The 20,319-nt window shown below is 36.3% G+C and overlaps 2 protein-coding genes and 1 non-coding gene across 3 annotated transcripts; all 3 read left to right on the top strand.

Annotated features, from left to right (window-relative positions):
- Positions 1-1,886: 1,886 nt before the first annotated feature.
- LOC133833299 (small nucleolar RNA R71) lies at positions 1,887-1,990 on the top strand. Its single transcript, XR_009892690.1, has one exon. It is a non-coding gene; the product is annotated as a small nucleolar RNA R71 (small nucleolar RNA).
- Positions 1,991-13,700: 11,710 nt separating this feature from the next.
- On the top strand, positions 13,701-16,650 carry LOC133832026 (inorganic pyrophosphatase TTM1-like). Its single transcript, XM_062262419.1, has 6 exons — positions 13,701-13,713; positions 13,864-14,036; positions 14,162-14,335; positions 15,218-15,412; positions 16,104-16,226; positions 16,302-16,650. The coding sequence occupies exons 1-6, from the start codon at positions 13,701-13,703 to the stop codon at positions 16,509-16,511; spliced, it is 888 nt and encodes a 295-aa protein (XP_062118403.1). The 3' UTR covers positions 16,512-16,650.
- Positions 16,651-17,295: 645 nt separating this feature from the next.
- On the top strand, positions 17,296-17,967 carry LOC133830255 (inorganic pyrophosphatase TTM2-like). The gene is made up of 2 exons (XM_062260188.1): positions 17,296-17,588; positions 17,685-17,967. The coding sequence occupies exons 1-2, from the start codon at positions 17,364-17,366 to the stop codon at positions 17,775-17,777; spliced, it is 318 nt and encodes a 105-aa protein (XP_062116172.1). The 5' UTR covers positions 17,296-17,363; the 3' UTR covers positions 17,778-17,967.
- The last annotated feature ends 2,352 nt before the right edge of the window (positions 17,968-20,319 follow it).

The following is a 20,319-nucleotide window of genomic DNA, read 5'->3' as shown; positions in this document are numbered from 1 at the left end:
AAACAAATGCAAAAAAAGGATTAGAATGCATCCAAATGTGTTGTCATTAACATCATTTAGCCGGACGTTTGTTTTCTTTCATATTCAACTTGGATCAAGTCCTCCTCTCACATCCTTGAGAGCCATAGTGTCATGAGTTGGCCCTTATTTCTTGTTATTATAAATTGCTGGAACTTTCCACTGATCATGTAACATTCGAGCTTTCCCACTAAAGATCTTTTTTCACACGATGGCGAACTATTTGAACACCACATTGAACCATGGATCTTTTCTTTGAGACTTCCAACTTGTTATCTCCTTTTTTTACCACTTCAACTCTACAACAAGTTGGAATTTCTGCTGCTGCAAAAATGTTAAATATTACCTTCTCTTTTTGCACTCGCAACTTTAACTCACCCTTTTGTACATCGATTAAAGCCCTACCAGTAGCCAAGAATGGCCTTCCAAGTAATATTGGAATATTGTCATCTTCCTTTATATCTAGAATAATAAAGTCTGCATGAAAGATGAATTTATCCACTTTCACCAATACATCCTCAGTCACTCCACAAGGATGATCTATCTGCCATTTGTAAAGACACGGTAGTAGGCCGAGCTTCTCCCAAATTCAACTTCTGAAAGATTGATAGAGGCATTAAATTTACAATGTCCCCTAAATAACATAAAGCCTTTGTTTCTATTGAACCCCTATAGAACATAGGATGTTGAAACTACCAGGATCTTTAAACTTGGGGTGTAGTTTCTTCTGAAGTATCGCACTGCACTCCTCAGTAAGTGCTATTATCTCATAATCCTCTAGTTTCCCTTTCTTTGACAAAATTTCTCTCATAAACTTCACATAAGTTGGCATTTGTTCAAGTGCCTTAGCAAACGGAATATTGATGTGTAGCTTTCGAAAGATATCCAAAAATTTAGAAAACTGCTTATCAAGCTTATTCTTTTTAAGCCTCTAAGGATATGGAATCTTTATATGGTGATCTATGCTTATTTCTAGTTGCTTTTCTAAGTTCTTGGTAACATTAGACCCACTCACTTCCTTCTCCTTATCAACCACTTTTGGCTCTTTTAACTCCTTGCCACTCCTCAAGGATATTGCATTGCACTGCTCTTTTGGGTTTACCTCGGTAGTGCTTTGTAAGTTCCCTTGAGCATGGTTTGTCATCAAAGTAGCCAAATTCCCCATTTGAGTCTCCAAACTCCTGATAGATGCCTTATTTTTTTTCATGAACTGGTTCAGTACATCGGGTTGTACTTCAGGTTGTGTTGTTGGTGAGTTCATTGGAGGATGTGGTGGTGGATGAGATGGACGTGGATTTTGATCACAATAAGGCATTGAATGTAGTCCATAAGTTGGTTGATGAGGTGGGTGTTGAGGTGGGTATTGTGGATACTGCAGTTGTAACCCTTTGTTATTTTTCCAAGACAAGTTAGGGTGATTCTGCAACCCTTGATTGTAGAACATGGGATATGGGTTATTGGCTGGCCTTTGGCTATTTCATATGGCTTGAACTTGTTCCATAGGAAAATTATTTAAATCCATTGCATGACACTGGTTAGGTGGATGCACCATTCCACACATTTCACACACACTTTGTAATTGCATGGCTTGAGCTGTGAGGTTATTCTGTTGTAGTTGTTTTGTCAAGGACGCCACTTGTGCTGTAAGCATGGAGATGGCATCTAATTCAATCATCCCAGACACCTTCTTTTTATTTTCCCTCTTAGTAGGCCAATGGTAATTAGTCATGGCAATCTCTTCTAGTAGATCATAAGCTTCGTTGGCACTCTTGCTCATAAATGCCCCTTTTGCTACTACATCTATGATAGTGCAAGTAGTACCGCCTAACAAATTGTAAAAATTATGGACTAACATCCATTTTTCAATCCTGTGATGAGGGCACTTCCTTAACAACTCTTTAAATCTCTCCCATTCATCATACAGTGACTCTCTGTCCATCTGAAAGAAATTATTAATCTCCCCTCTTAACCGAGCATCCTTGGATGGAGAAAAGAATTTTGCAAGGAACATTTGAGCGAGATCCTCCCATGTGGTATTAAAGTTAGCCTGTAGGGAAATCCACCAACTCTTTGCTTGGCCCCTTAGTGAAAATGGAAACAGCCTCAACCTTATTGTGTCATCACTTACCCCATTCATCTTAAAGGTCGCACGAAGCTCTAAGAAATTAGCTATGTGTAAGTTAGGGTCCTCTGTAGGCAAGCCTCCAAACTAAACAGTAGATTGGACCATTTGCAGAATCCCTGGCTTAATCTCAAAATTATTTACATAAATTTTTGGAGGTCTAATGCATGAATGCACTCACGTAACAGTTGGGAGTACATAATCTCTTAAACTTCTAGCCCCTTTGATTAGCAGGGACCTCAGCAGCCAGTGCACCTTCGACATCGTTGCAAGCATGATTAACTACATTCCCTTGATTTGTAGCCATGGAAAAATCCATCCTTTTCTTTATCTTTCAGTTTTTTTCTGCACGTTCTTTCAATTTCAAGATCTACCGGTATGAGTTCCCTTTGTCTACTTCCCTGCATATACCAATAATTCCCGAAACACAATATAGCCTTGATCCAAATGAGTATAAAATATAAAAACTAAATTAGAACAAAAAAAAATTATTTTTTATATTGGATATTAAGACCCCAGCAACAACACCAAAAACTTGATCGTGAAAATATGATACGCAAGTGCACACAATCGATCCAAGTAATATAGATAGTAAATAGAGTATCGTTCCCACAAAGACTATTAACCAATTACCAATAATTGTTCTTTAATTTCTAGTTGGCAAAAAAAATAGATGAATAAATCTAATTGTAAAATTTTAAATAATTGTGAACAAAATAACTAATCAAAAGATAAAAATCAATAATAAAAAGACCTAGGGTATTAACTTCATCAACTTTTTATTCTACTAACTTTATTAATCAGTTCTAAATTTTTTTCTTCTTATTCTAACAGCATGTTAACATAAATCGATTCCAATTCTTTTTCAAGATATAAGATCTCATCCTATATTCAGGTTTTCTACATCTCTGTCATAAACTTAAACATATAGCAGGCATTAAGAATAGAAACCTAATTACTATACATGTAACGCCCTACTACCTTAGAGCCGTTACATAGTGAGTTTAAAAATAGAAATCGTGCTTTTGTCTGACTCTAAGTGGTTTCTAAAACCAAAAGTGTGAATAAATCAGAATTTAAGGCTGTACTCTTTGAAAATGTTTAGTTCCATTGAAAACGTTAAGTATCTAACATCTGGGATCCCAAAATAAGGTTTACAAAATATTTACAACTCAAAAATAGATTTACACCAGGTTAACTATCAAAAGAATGGGTTAATACAGCCATTTACAAAATGCCCCCAACCAAAGCAGTCGGGCAGGCCGAACATGTACACGCCGCTCCCACGCTCTCCATACTCATGGCTGGTTGACTGACTCCTTGCTTTTACCTGCCACACGGAGCACCCGTGAGCCGAAGCCCAGCAAGAAAATCCAAATAGCACATAACATATGCAGATAATATCACTGGCATAATTCACTGATAAATAGGAAATCATTAATTAAACAAGCACGGCCATGCCGCCCCAGAGGCCTTAACAAAGCTTGGGGGTCTCGGTCATTACCGTAGGATAACTCATGTATCCCTTGGGTCCCACCCTCGCTATAGCATCCCACCGCTCTCGGCCTTAGCCGTTCATTCCATTACAATCACACATATAACACATTAAGAAATAACCATTCAAACATACAATAATTTATCTAAGATTACACATTCGCACACAACACAATCTAGGGTCGCGCCCTGCAATCACACAGTGGGCCTATGCCCTATTCTCAGGTGTTACGGTTTTCTTACCTGTATTCCGTGCTTTCCGATGCACCACGATCACGAGCATGGTCCACTAGTACGAGCCTCCCGAAATCCTAGTCACAACACACAAAAGACACTTTTAATACCAACCAAGCCCAAGACCACTTCCCGGGACCAATCCCACACTCCCGGGACCTCTAAATCCATAAAACAAAGCATCGGAACCATCCCCCGTGTCCCCAGGCAAAACCCCTAAAAATACAACATTTGGGCTGCCAAAATGGCCTAGGGCCGCGGCACACCCATCAAGGGCCGCGGCGCCCAGAGCCCATGCCCCCATCCTGAAGCCTCCTCGCGCCGCGACGCCCAAGAGCAGGGCCGCGGCGCTCCATCGCGAACCCAGATTTTCTGGGTTTTTCCTGCATTTTTCCCGAGTTTTAACCTCTCCAAATCACCCCAAACCAATACCTAAACCCCAAAACTCCAATCCAAACCTCATATGAACAATCTAACACCCCATAAACACTAGAATCAAATCAAAACATCAACACACTCAAGATCCACTCCTTTGATTTCAAATTTCAGCAACTAACCCAAAACTCAACCATGCTTAGCTTAGGCATTTAAATTCCTTAATTCAAAACAAAAACCCAACTTAAATATGTATAAAACCCTTACCTCAAATGAAGAATCCACACAAAGTCCTTGATCTCCTCCTAGACTCCCACTTCTCCTTCTCTTCTTCTTCTTCTTCTTCTTGCTTGCCCTAGCCTTTCTCTCCTCTTCTTTTCCTTCTCTTCTAACTTTATCAAGACACTAAATGTTCCAATGCCCAAACCGTATACCCCATATACCCAGCTGAAACTTGCCTATTTGTCTTGCCAAAAGACCAATTTACCCCTTCCTAATAATCCCTCCTTAGCTAAACCTTCAAGGGCACTTAAGTCTTTACATTTTCATTTCAATTCTACCACTTTCTATCTTAAAAATTGTTACCCATAGCAGTTACAAACGGTTACCCAGGTTACCCAATTACCGATAACTAACCACTCATTCTCAACTCAACTTATAAGATTCCCAAAGTACCCCTAGGCTTCTCCCGAGCCGGGTACAACATCCCGTTGTGACTTTAGACTAAATGGCTCACTAGGACCATCTCGATGCGTGCATCCTGATAAAAACACCACCTCACATGGCACAATTCACGTAGTACAATTATCACAGTTATGCCCTCTCATGGTCAGATTACAATCATGCTCATTATAAGACAATCAGGTCTACATGCATACTAATTCACATAGTCATGCATCTCAAATAATCAATTAGTCATATAACGTGCATTAAATGATAATCATGCATAAAACTCAATAGAAACACACACCAAATCCCATCATGCCCTCCAGGCACACTACTCCAGGCCCTTAAGCCTTAATACTGAATTTGGGGTCGTTACAATACAAGGCATACAGGTACTTTCATCCAATATATAACATATGTCTATATAACGATAGCATATTCAATTCTCTTCTTTAGAATTTTGAATCAAAATCATAAATCAAGCGAATATTGATCAGGTATTAACTAGCATTAAGCAAACATCATATAGATTAGAATCAAGAAGAATAATCAATAGAACATCATAATAAAATGAAATAAAAATCCAAGTAACGACATTAAACCCTAGATAAAAATGTTTAGTTCATATCAAACATGACTAAATCAACAAAATAATAATGTAGAAACATAAGATTCAAAGACTTGAAGAAGAAATAAAAAATATGAGAGTGCAAAAGAACTAATCTCATAATCAAAATTAATCTCTAAACTCGTAATTGAAATTTGACCTTACCCTAATTAAAAAAATCACGAATTCCCTTCTTTTTCTTATGTGGGCTGCGACTTGGCCTTTCCTAGGTTGCAGCTTGTGTTTGTTTTAAAGCCCTCAAAATCTGATTAGTCCCTCCAGGCATCATGGTCCTCTAAACCTAGGTCGCGCCCCACCTCTCCATAGACCTCATGGATTCGCCTCTGACTTCTTCTAGCGCCGCGACTATATTGACCAAGTTGTGACTCTAATTCCTTTCAGCAACCCTTCAGTCTTTGACTTTGCTAGAGTTGCAGCCCTTAACCCCATGTCGCAACTCTAATTTTATTTTTTTTCCAGATTTTAACCATTTGACATCCTTCCTTCATCAAAATTTATTATTATTCATCCTTAGCGCCAATTTCAGTCAAACAACCGCCAAAAGTTCCATTTTTCCACCATTTCCTCTTTTAGCATTTAACTCATGATTCAATGGACCAACCTACAAAAAAGACAAAAACAAGTGTAATCTTGCACAAAAAAAACATAAATACTCAAGATTACCACAAAAACACATCCTAAAATACCACTATAATGGAGTTATCAATTTCAGGCGGCCATAGGGTCGTTCAAGCATATATCACGCATCCTAGTTAGCTTAACCACATCGGTCGGCATTCGGCATGCTATTAACGTACCTTTACTCATAAGTTGAACCCTTAAACCCTCGACTTATAAGTTAAGCCTTGTAATCTCTCGACTTATATGCCGAATCTTGTAAACTCTCAACTTTTATGCCGAATCTTGTAAACTCTCGACTTATAAATCGAATCTTGTAAACGCTTGACTTACAAGTCGAATATTTTAACCAGATATATTCTCGAATAATAAGCCAAGTTTTTATTCAGATATCATAGATAGATCCTCGACTTATAAGCTAAGCTTTTAGTCAGAACAACAGATAGGTCCTACGCTTATAAGCCAAGATTTCTAGTCAAATATAATTGATAAACTCTTGACTTATAAGCCGAGTCTTCCCATAAGATATAACAGATAACCCTCGACTAATAAGTCGAGCCTTTCAATCAGATATGCAAATAAACAGTTATTACATAACACAGGTAACACAGTGTAATCAACATGTTTAATAAAACACTCTCGGCATGGTTATAACCATGTTCTATAGCTGAGGCAAGCCCTAATCACAGACCAGGTGCATTTTTCTTACCTCTGGTCCAAGAACTAGATAAATAGAAATGACCCTCGAGCATGATCCCCTTCCGAGCCCTAGCGATACCCTAGTCACAACCATAATAGAGGATATTCATCAATATAGGGTAAATAAAGGCTTCTAGACCGATTTCTAGCCTCCAGGACCTCGAATTCTACTAAATCGGTTAATAGAACCCTTCTCAAGCCCTTAGGTTCGAGTCCCCAAAACTTGAAACCTAACTTGGCCATTCTTTCCTATCAATGTCGCGATGCACCTCTGAAAGGTCGTGACGCACCCCAAAGCAGAGAGCCTTGGCCCTGTTTTCACTGGACACACACCGCAACGCAACCCATCTGGTGTCGTGGCACTATAGCAGTTCAGAAGAACCCTAACGTCCCATAGTTCATACGTTCCGCGAACCCAGATTTCTAACATTTTCCAGATTTCTAAACTCCCCAAAATTGTTCCAAAACATTATTTTAATAGTATTCGACAACAGAAGTGGTCTCACCAGCTCACAAACATCAAAACCCAGGCCTCAAACATAATAAAATATCAACCACACTCAAAATTCAGCAGTAGCTTTAGAAACTCAAAACTGAGAAAAACTTAAAACTCAAGCTTGAATTTACCTCTATTCAATTTGTTTCCTAGTTGTTTATTTAAGCATGTTAGCCACTAAGTTCTCCCAAAGCAAGTTCCAATTGCTTACAAGCTCTCTCCTAGCCTCAAGATGATCAAGCCACTCCAAAATTCCTCTTGGAATAAAAGTACCAGATTAAGCGAGAGAGAGTCACGAGAGAGTGAAGTGTTTGTGTTTACTGAGTTACTTTCGAGAGCTTCTAGTGACTAAGACTATACATGGGCATGAAAACGACTAAAATGCCCTTTTCCCAAAAGCTTTCTCTTTAATGGCCTGAAGGGAAAAATGGTCTTTTGCCATCATTTTCCTTCAAATCTCAATTAACACCTCATAATTCTTGAATTAATTACAATATCCCCAAGTAATTATCAAATAACTTCCCATTATCCAAGAAATCTCGGTAATGTACTAAATTACCAAAATACCCCTGGGCTCACCCCAAGCTAAGTATTTGACCCCGTTGTGACTAAACCACTAACTTGCTCACTGGGATTGCCCCATGCTGAATAACTCAAATATATTCACATAATTATGTGGTCCAAATCATAAACACACATATTTACAATTATACCCTCAACGGGTTAAAATTACAAAAATGCCCTTCTAATAAGAAATGGGCCCACATGCATGCTTGATACACCTAAACAGACTATAATAGTCATATTATAATATAACTCACATAATTCACATAATCATGCATATAATCACATAAACACATAATTAATCCAATCATTGTCCTCTTGGCCCCCTAATTAAGGCATTAAGCCTTATTAGGGAAATTGGGACGTTACATGTGTCATATATTGAATTGAATTCCTATGAAAATGAATAATGTATCTCCATATGAGTTATGGAGAGGAAAGAAGCCTAACCTAGGGCCAAAGTGTGGGGGTGTCTTGCTTATTGCAAGAGCACAAAGCCTAAAGGGATCATGTTGGGTCCAAGGGCCATAAAATGTGCATTTGTTGGCTATGTCTTAAAAATTAAGGCTTGTAGTTATTAGACTTGGAGTCTAATGTGATAATTGAATAAAGAGAAGTGAAGTTCTTTGAGAATATGTTATATTGTGATAGCAACTCTCAAGAACCCACAAGTGTTGAAGAATCTCTTAAAGAGAAAGATCCAAAGGTTGTTGAGCAACTTACATTGCCTCGAAGAATCCAAAGGCTTAAAGAGTTGGAATCAAATGAAAAATGTTCTTAAGTGGAAACACTCTTCCTAGTAGAGGGAAACCTTGAAGAAGTCACATGGAAATTTCCTATGATTCTTCTAGTTGAGGATGATCCCAAAACATTCCAAGAAGCAATGTCTTTGAGAGACTCCTCTTTTTGGAATGAGGCAATAAATAATGAGATTAATTCAATTATGTCATACCAAACATGGGAATTGGTAGACCCTCCACAAGGTTCAAAATCAATTGGATGCAAGTGGGTATTTCGGAGAAAATATCACATCGATGGCATATTACAAACCTTCAAGGCTAGATTAGTAGCCAAAGGGTTTAAACAAAAAAAGAAGGAATCAATTTTTTTGACATGTATGCATTGGTTGCTAGGATAACCACAATATGAGTTTTATTTTCCTTATCATCAATATATAACCTTTATGTTCATCAAATGGATGTCAAAATGACATTCTTAAATGGAGATCTCGATGAGGAAATCTATATCGAACAACCGGAAGGTTTTTTTCTAAGAGGAAATGAGCATAAAGTGTGTAGGCTTGTTAAATCATTGTATGGTTTAAAAAAAGCACCAAAAAAATAGCATGAGAAATTTGATAAATTCATAATTTTGGATGAGTTTAGCACAATAATGCACACAAGTTCTTATACTCTAAGACTTGTGATGGTTATGCCATCTTGGTGTGTCTATATGTTGATGATATATCAATTTTGAGGAATGAGATGAAAGACATAATAGAAACGAAGAGGTTTCTATCTTCCACTTTCAAGATGAATGACCTTGGAGAGGTTGATACCATCTTGGGTATAAAAGTAAGAAGAAATAGTGGGGGTTATGCCTTAAGTCAAGAACACTATGTTGAGGAAGTGATTGACAAGTTTAGTCATCTCAAAATCAAAGAGGCAAATGCACCATTTGATTCAAGCATAAATCTTGTAAAGAATAATGGTAAAGCGGTGGCTCAATTTGAGTATGCAAGTACATTAGAGAGTCTAATGTACGTCGCTCATTGTACAAGAGCGAACATTGTATACGTGGTTAGTAAACTAAGTAGGTTTGCTAGCAATCAAAGTATGGGACATTGGAAGGCAATTGAGAGAGTTCCAGGGTACCTTAAGAGGACCAAGAAGTTAGGCCTCCAATATTCAAAATTCCTTAAGATACTTGAAGGATATTATGATGCAAGTTGGATATCAAGTGTAGGAGTGTAATGACCCAACTACTCTAGACTTTGGACCATTAACGACAACTATACATAGACATTAATCTTTAATAAAACTTACAAGTGAAATAATCATTACTTCATTAAAAACTTGTAAAAACAAATGTTAACTACATAAAATTTAAAGTAGGATATGGGATCCCATTGTTTTAAATGAAAAATATAACATAATTGTAAATAAAATTGATTACATAATAAAGTGCGGAAAAATACATATAAAACTATAAGCAAAGAAACTTCATCCTCGAATCGAACTCTCGGCCCTTTGACTCCATTCCGCCTTAATACACATCCTCAAGCTACCAAGACCCTTTCCCGCCACCAAAGCTATTTTCCTACACACATAAACATAAAGGAGTGAGCCTAATGCCCAGCAAGGAAAATCTAACACATAAATCATATTCATAATATTCATATTAACATATACTAAAACGTATCATAACATTGTCACATATACTATAATGGCCATTATTACTTGGGGTCCCATAAACTAAACAAGTCATATGCCCATTAGATTAGTGGGGCTTGCTAGCTAAGCAAGTCATATGCCCATAATTTATTGGGGCTTGTTAGTTGTACAGGTCATATGCCCAAGTCTACAATCATACATATTATTGCATGTTACATAACACATAATCATAAGATAACATTTATCATAACATATAAATCATATAACATAACACATAAAATCCTATCCTATTTTCCTTACCAAAAGTATCGGGATATGAGAACAGAGTTGGGACTTTGGAACATTCCTAAAAACATAAATGGAAGAGTGAGTATACTAAAGAGAATGAGATGAAAAGAATGGACGAACTATACCATCAAGAACATACTTACCAAAAACCTTATGTTCAAGATCTTAGGGTTCCTAACCAAGAATAAATAATAGAGTTAGGATGTTGAGTAGAAAACTATAAGAATTTTAAGGAAAACAATACAGAAATGGACTAGAGTTTTAGAATACCTTGAAGACTTATATGATCGATCTAAACCTTGAACTGAAATGAGCTATAAACCTTACTTCCCAAGTGTTTGGTAAGCTTATAATCCCCAACCCAAGTGTTTACACTCTCACAATAACCTAGCAACTTCTAGCCTCTGAACTTAGCTTGATGAATGAATAAATGGCTAGGTACTAGGTCCTATTTATAGAGTTCAAGAATGAAAAGATCTTCATTTAACTTGAATAAAAATAATGGCTTTTTAAGTGAAAAATATTTGAATTATCGTTCAGCAGAGGCTGAAGACTCATTCAGAAAGATGCTGGATTTATCAAGAGGTTAAGGATTTAAATGAGAACGTTTTTGAAAACTTTAAAAAATACACTGAAGGAGCCGATATATCGGCCCTTGTAGGCGATATATTGCATGGGCTAGCATGCCCGAGGCTCGCCGAGGTGCTCGTGTGAAGTTACCTATTTTTCGTATCCCCGTACAGCGATATATTGCCCCCTATAGCTGCAATATATCGGCATACAATGAATATTTAAACACGAAATTGCACATTTTAAGCTTAATTTGAATTGAGTAAACAGCCTTGACTAAGTCCTCTAACGTTTTCAAAGCTGCTGACAGACCCTACGATATTCAAATATTACTCTTAATAAACTTATTCCTCAAAATTACTTAATTATCATTAAACATACATACACTACTACAAAACTGTACTTAGATGACACACATGAGACGATGGTTTTAGTAGACCTGTCTTCTTATATTAAAAATAAACATATGACGACTGACTCTCTAGAACCGTCATGCCATGCACAACAAAACTTACATTAGACAACAGTGCTTAGAAGAATGTCGTCACGTGTTTATTTTTAACACAATTAGACAGTTCTACTTAGACTGTTGTCTTATGTGCGTCGTCTTATTATTATTATTATTATTATTTAAGGCTTATTGAGATTTTTTCCTCCGAACTATTACCAATCCAAATCGTGCCCCCTGAATTTTTGAACTGGTTAAAAATTCCCCCTTAATTATTCACATTACTGAAATGTGGGATTTCCTTCCAATTTCACTAATGGAATGGTGATGTGGTAGTTTGGTGGTCGATGTGGTATTGCCACGTCAATGCTTCATTTATAATATAAATAATAAATAGTATTCTTGCCCCCAAACTATTACCATTACTAAATTGTGCCCCCTGATTTTTAAAAATTTACAATTAAACAATCTTTTGAATATTAAAAAAAAAGAAAAAATCATTAAAATTAAAAAAAAATTGATGGTGACAAAAAATTGGCTTGGGTGTTGGGCATGCGTCAGAATGAGAGTAGTGACATCGTCGAAAAACTGGGCTCATGCGGGTCCCTTGCGACATTCAACTTTGGTGTCGCCTATGTCGCTTTAAGTTTTTATTTTGTATGATTTAATTTTAAAAAAATGATTTTTTAGTTTAATGTTTTTAATATTTTCTTTTAAATATTCAAAATATTGTTTTAATTTTAAATTTTAGAATTCGATGGGCATAATTTGGTAACTGTAATAGTTTGGGGGGTAAAAGCCTATCTATTTTTTAAATTATACAAGAAGCAATCTACATCAGCACTCCAGTGTCGCCATATCACTATTCTGTTAGAAAAATTGGACGAAAGTCCCTCATTTCAATAACATGAATAGTTCAGGGGGAATTTTTAACAGGCCAAAAAATTCAGGAGGCATGATTTGGTAGTCGTAATAGTCTGGAAAAAAATCTTAATAAGCCTTTTTTTAAAAGGGTATTAATATATTTAATATTATTGGATCACATATATATTTTAATATTTATAAAAAATATTGTCTAGACATATCTATTAATACTTTAATTAGTTGTTAAATTTTTATATATAATATTATACTTTTAATTAATTATATTATATTAATAATACTTAAAACTTAAATCAAATAAAATCATGCATATGTCTAATATTAAGATATATTACTCATGCATATGTTTCTTATTTTTTTAAACTAAAAATAATTTATATAAAAAAAAAAATTTAATCCACTTGTAAAAAAAAGATTATTCCTTACAAAAGAAAAAAAATGTTTGCATGTTTAATATGTGATATAATTTTTTTTTTAAAGTAATGAGTCATATACACGAAATTAATAAAACAAAACAATAAGAGACTCACTCAAAATAGCCCCAAATGAAATTTAACAAAACAAGAAAAATCCCTAATCTTTTAATTCTACCAGTTGGCTTCTCTGAAACTCACTCAAAATAGCCTCAATCGTTTTTCTCTCACGCTCACCAGCTCACCCGTTCGATCTATTCTCTCTCACACTCAGCCCTCTCGATTCGTTCTCTCACTCAGCCTCTGCAAGAACTCAGCTCTTGTCTCTCTCCATAACGTCGAGCTGCTCTCTTTCACACTCAGCCTCGGCAAGAACCAGGCGACCCCGCCGACACAAGAACCAGGTGACCCCCCCATCGACGCAAGAACCAGGCGACCCCCCCGTCGACGCAAGAACCATGCGACCCCCCCCCCCCTCCCTCGCCGACGCAAGAACCAGGCCACCCTGGGGTAAACTAGGCAGACCTCCAATTCTTTATGAGGTAATTTTTTTTTAGATTCAATTTAATATGGAGAAAATACTTTAAATATAGTCACTGTATTTTTTTGTGTTGGAATTATTTTTAATTAAGAGAATCACTCTGCAACCGAGAGTTTTATGTGTACATAAAAGATTGAAGTGCTGGTTTTTGTTGAGTTTTAAAGTACTTGTTTGAAGAGTTGTTGTTCTTAATTCTTTCCTGTGCATACCGGTTGTTTGTTTCATTGTTTGTACTGAGTTTGAGTGCATAAATGTTTATTATTGGTGCTAAGGTGTCATTACAGGATCTTGATATTGTGTAGGAATTATTTTTGGGTGTTCAAGGTGTCATTACAGCTGAGAGTTGTCTTGACAACAACAAGATTGATTTTTTTCTTCACTGTTTTGGAACAAATGTTTTTTTCAAAAATTCAGAGCAAAGGGATCAAAGTGATACAATAAGAGAGACAATCTTGTTCTTTTTCGATTTTAAGGCATTCGCTTTTAGCTCATGCTTTTCTTCTTGGATAAAGCAAACAGCACATATAAAGATCATCAACAAATTTAATCCCTTCACTGGTTTTCAGAATCCCACTTATATTTTAAAGGTTATTCTACATTTGTCCTTGTCCAGGTCATTTATCATTTTCCTTTAAGTCTCCATGTATCCATGTTAAATGTAAACATAGTATATTTTTCTAATTGAATCTCTAAATGATTCCTCTATTTTCAGTCAACTAAGGTTGTAACTATTGATGAAATCAAGGCTGTTATTTCTGTGGATCACAAGGAAACTACAGAGGAAACTTATGACATTTTTCTTCTTCCTCCTGGTGAAGATCCTGAAGCATGTCAGTCTTATCTGAGGATGAGGAATAGAGATGGAGAATACAATCTCATGTTTGAGGTGAACCATTGTAAAATAAACTATCATTTAACTTGTATCTAGCTTTATCTTTAGTGCTGGTTACGTACTACATTATATCCAAGGTTTTAGATCCATGTTTTTACTTGAAATGTGGCTACTTCACCATCCACAATTCATTCCTGATGATGTATTTTTTTATTGCTTGCTGCTGATTTGATTCCTGATTTTTTTGTACATGACTACTTGTTCTTCCTTTCTAACCATTATTTATGGTGATATAATTTCTCTATAGTTGAAAGTGGGCCAATATTTCACTTGTTCTGTTCTTAGTTCTAATACATATGTTCAAGTATCTTTAGTTTCTTAAGAAAGTCTGTACCTGTCAATGTTAAGTTGGCTTAGTACCAGTGAGTTCATTATGTCATGCAGAAGCTCCGTACTTAAATACATTAGGCTATCTATTGGTTTATTATATTATTATTGTTTCTCTCAAATATTGTAGGGTTAGGCAAGGAGCCATTATGAAAAAATACATATGTATATTATTATTGTTCACTTTTTCTCCTTTCCATACATTTCTCTTCTTCAAGTAATGAAACTAATCTTTTGTACTTATCCTTATTAATGGTCTTTCTGCCTATTATTTTCTTTGTTAGAAAACTAGCAGGGAGTGTATGTTTAGGCTAAATATGAAAAGCTCATATTCATTTTTCTTTTGTTTTGGTGGAGAGAATGGAATTGAAGTTTCTTAAGAAACGCAAGCTACTTCCAAAATTGAATGTTGTGTATGATATTTTAATATGTGACTTGCTACAAGATAGGATTTGTTAATCAAGGAGATTTATGAATAACCTTTAGAGAGAAGTTTAGATAACAGAAGGATTTCTGACCTGTTAACCTCTCTTCTTTCTCTCTAATCAGGAATGGGTTACAGATAGTCCATTCATAATTTCTCCTCGAATAACTTTTGAATTTAGTGTGCGCCTTCTCGGAGGACTGATGGCATTGGGATATACAATTGCTAGCATCCTGAAAAGAAACAGCCATATCTTCTGTGACGATAGAGTTTGTGTTAAAACTGATTGGTTGGAGCAACTTAATCGTCAATATGTTCAGGTATTATACTAGTTTTAGCATTCACGTGCTTGCAATCAGATTTTGATTTTAAATCTTTCATTTATAGTTGCATCTTCAATATTATTTTACCTTGAGGAATATTATTGGACATTTAGATGAAATTATTCATTTTAACTTGGCGTTATTATATGCCTTTCTGATTGAAAAAAATTTAGACTTCAGAAGCATGCCATATATGTACTTGTTACCATTTGTTTAACTTTTCCTTTGTATGATAGCATAACATAACACTTTTAGTACTTAGGCCATTGTAGAAGTAGAACTGTTAATTAGGCAATTATAATTGTTGGTACTTGTTATCACTTTCTCTTCTTTTCTGGAAGAGAAATTATTCTCACATGATTTTGACATATTAATGCAAGTGCTTCAAACTTCGTAAGGTGCTATTTTCAGACTTCTTGGAGTACTCCAATGTGATATCGACCTCTCTCCTAAGATACATCCTGGCCAACATGGAAGTTTATTTATTTAGTTTTTTCTTTATCTTTTTTCATGGAATTACGCCAGACTAGAGTGTTTACTCTATAACTCTTATGGACTTGCTTGGGAAGTTCACTGCTTTGTTAGGCAATTATGCTAGAAAATATAGAAATGAATTATCCATGCCAAAGTCTTATTATTAGGTGAATTTTAAGAAGCATGGCACTAACTTTCTAGAATGGATATGAAGGTGCAAGGGAAAGATCGACTATACGTTAAATTTGTTGCAGAGCAGCTGGGCCTGGATGGTTCATATGTTCCTCGTACTTATATTGAACAAATTCAGCTGGAGAAACTTGTAAATGATGTTATGGTATGACTCTTATTGGCAATGATGCACTCTATAGCTTCTGGATGAGTGAGTGGTACTAACATGCTTAATCTACAGGCACTGCCAGATGATTTAAAGACAAAACTCAGCATAGATGATGATTTTGCTGCAAGCCCTAAAGAAGCTCTTTCCCGAGCATCAGCAGATAGAAGAATGAAGCATCTCGACCGATACTCTCAATTTTTCTACAATTTGATATATTTTCCATCTAAACTGGGAGAAAATAAGAAATGGAAAAGAAAATATATGAATAAGTGTGGAAATTGAATAAATGACCAAGAAGCCAAAGAAAAAGGGTTTCATTCATCATATGTACTAAACTAGCACTGGTCATTTTTTTAAAACCTCGGTACAAGAATACAAAACTATAACCATTTCAGTTAGTGAGAGCTTGCAACAGTTTTTATGGGTACATCCCCTGGTTGGAGACACTATTATCAGCTCTGTCTGATCCAAATGATTGTTCTATTAGACTGAATTGTTATGTAATGTCTTAACTAAAGTGTTATTTACACATAAAGTTCTTAAAAAATAAAGGGCTTTTAGCAGTGTAATTCAATAATTTGTGAAATTACTGAAAATGTGGGGTGGTGATTTATCCCTCACTGTGTATCTCTGTTTTGGCATAGGTGTGTCACAATCATATTCAAATCAGAGAGACAAGACTATGGCCAAGCTAACTAAACTGACTGTTAACCATAGAAGGTTTGATGGAAAGCCCCAAATTCACCTGCACCACTTTCAAACCAGGTAAATGGTTTTTGCCTCTATATAATCAGAGCGATAAATTATGTTGTTTATTCGGAAAATGAAAAGGGAAATAAACAATCATAGAGTCCTTAAGAATTTTTTTTTATTTAGGTTAACAAGAAACTGAATTGTGTAGTGGGCATAGGAAATCATCTGAATTGACTCTTAACTTACTATGAAAAGAATAATCCATATAATGTATATCAAATATTAAAGTTCAAAAGTGGGTTGACTTCCTAATGATAATGGAATGAAACGTGAATGTAGGCTGTGTGGCTTTGCTTTTCATCCATCAATATTTTTTTTAATTTTTGGTCTCGAGGAATTATAACTCAACTTTCTGAACAAATTTCTACTCTAAACGAAAGGATGGATGAATTTACATCTCGCATTGAAGAATTGAACTCCAAATTCTCTGTCCGAAAAGTCTCAGCTAGCCAACAAAACTTGGCTATCCAGGCTGAAACCTGCAATGGTTCGGGACCCACTTCTCTTTTTGTCACCAGATTAAGTAATGGTTCTTTGACTGGTTCGCTGCTGCCCAATTCTTCATCTTCTTCTCAATTGGCTAAGGAGTCCCCACTGATGGAAGAGGTGATGAGTTTGACTGCTGTTTTAAAATTTGGCAAGATAACAATAATCAAGCTTAGTTTTTAATTTCTGACTTAGTTTTTATTTTGTGTTTTGTAGTGTGGTGGAAAGAATACATATACACTTGGCGAAATTAATGAAACTCGAAATGAATGGGTAGCCAAGCTTCTTGAGCGGATGAGTCATAGTTAGAGTAACTTTTGAAAACAGAATTAAAAAATATACTAATTGTAGTATTTAGTTAGTACTTACATAGTTATTCCAAGTGTATATTTTGATATTGTAATTTTAGATTTGGAACATACTGAGTTCTATTGATTTTGTCTGCCTATTGATTATGTCTGAACTATGTTGTAATTACACAGGAAATTATGAATGAATATAGTGGTTGAAAATAAAGAAATGAAAAAATTCTCATATTCTACATGGGACGTCGGTCTCCATGAACTTGTCATCTTATGTATTGCAGGGGACGATGCTTGCACATAAATTGTCATCTCATGTACTGCAGGAAGATGACGCTTTAGTAGGAACTGCCGTCTTATTTATTACAGTAGATGACGCTTGCACAGAAATTGTCGTCCCATGTACCACAAGAGACAACATTTGTATAGGACCCATCATCTCATTTACGACAGGAGATGACACTTTTATTTCAACTGTCGTTTTATGCTTTCCATGGCATGACATTGCATGGGACGACGGTATTAGAACCGACGTATGAGAGTCCATACGACGGTTTAAAACCATCATCCCATGTCAATTTTGTAGTAGTGATATGACAAGTGTTACTTTCTTATTGGGTCTATCTAAACCTTATAATATAATAAATATCATCATCAATATCATTCATATTAATCAAACCTTAGGTTAAAATTAATATTCTTAACTATAGGTTAAACTTAGAAAATCTACAAGTCTTACTACGAGTGTCCAAATAAATCCCGGTCTAAACAAAAATCCACAGTCATAAAAATACCACTACTATTACTATTATACTACTATCTAACTAGCTAAGTAAAGTTCTTGGACTCTACAAGGAGATAATCTCTCTGCAACTGGTTAGGTGTTTATGCTCGAATGAGGTTCAATTTCTTGGGGATCCAAGAAACAAACATGTATTTCACACTCAAATATGGAGTCCGAGTTTATAGCTTTAGCAGCAATGGACAAAGAGGCCAAGTGGCTTAGAGATCTCATGTTGCATGTGTAATGTCCCAAATTCACTTATAAGGCTTAATGCCTTGATTAGTGTGTCAGGAGAACATAATTGGATTTATCTGTGAAATTAATTGAGCATATGTGAATTATATGGTAATATGAATATAAATGCATGTTTATGTGTAATAAATATGCATGTGGGCCCGTTCTTGTTAATAAGGGCATTTTGACCAATTGAGGGTATGAATGTAATTATATGTGTTATGTGATTGAGACCACATTATTATGTGGATTTATTTTCAATATTTGGCTCGAGGCGATCCTAGTGAGCGGGTTAGCAGAAAAGTCACAGCGGGTCAAATACCCTGCTCGGGGTGAGCCAAGGGGTATTTTGGGAATCTTAGTGCATATTTGGGATTTATCGGGTGATGGGTAGTTATTTAATGATTATTTGGGGATGTCGGGATTAATTGGGAATTTATAGTGCTATTTGAGTATCAGTGAGAAATGTGGCAAATGATGATGTTGATGCAGTTCTTCGCCAACAGGTAATTAATAGAATAAGAGAGTGGGATTAGTGCTAAGTAATGAACCGTAACAGACGAATGGTCTTAAAATAAAATGGTGATACGAATATCTTTTTAGGTGGTTCAAAGGTTAAAATCCTTCTACTACACTAGCCAATATTATTGTTATTTTCCTGGTATTCTTTACAAGGTATTTCTTTACACAATAGAATCCAACCCTTTGCAACTCCCAGGGTCTCCATATTTATAGGAGAGGGCACCTGGGGGTTGGCAAGGGGGGCCATCCCATGACCTTCTTACCCATCATGTCACTTCTGTGACATTCATGATTAATTCCTAAAACCTGACAAATGAAGTGTGGTCTAATCAATAGGTAAGGGGGATAATGGGTCGCATGGCCCAACCCAGTCGTGGGTGCCTGAACACGCACATTTATGCTGCTTGTCCGAGAATTCAGGGATATATCAGACGTGTGATGTTTGATATATGCTCATTTACATTGCGTGGTTGACTTTATAAGGGGTCACAGCTGCCAACTCAAGCTCGTACCTCGAGTTGGATGTCTTCCAGCCCGCGGTGTCCATACTTCTGATCCGACTCCTTAGTGACCTTAGTAAGACTTTGGTTACCTCGAGCTAAATACGTGGGACCTGGTAATAGCAGCTCTGGATACATGCCATCCACGTGGCTGATATATAATTATGCCATTTCTCAGCATGCTAATAGCCCGTGGATAATTAGGGCGTACATTTGCCCCCCAAGCCCCTGCTCGTGGCACACGACGTCACCTGGGGCCACAGTGGGGGCTTTTAGGCTTCCTTGTGGACTCTTCGCATTCCGCCCATTACGCAGGCATCGAGTACGTGGAACATCATGGTTGGTGATGGTACGTCTTCCGAGAACCGCATTAAATGGCCTAGCCTATACTCGGCCGTCGTTTCGCCTTTCGAGTAGTGATCCTTGTATCCTACATCAAGGCAATCCAACAGCCCTCCTCCTTTGGCCTCTTACGTATATAAAAGGGGTGGCCACCTTTCGCATGGGCC

This window comes from Humulus lupulus, chromosome 4 (assembly GCF_963169125.1).
Source record: "Humulus lupulus chromosome 4, drHumLupu1.1, whole genome shotgun sequence".
Classification (NCBI taxonomy): domain Eukaryota; kingdom Viridiplantae; phylum Streptophyta; class Magnoliopsida; order Rosales; family Cannabaceae; genus Humulus; species Humulus lupulus.
The sequence above is the reverse complement of the archived record's forward strand: the minus strand, read 5'-3'. Positions and strand labels throughout refer to the sequence as shown.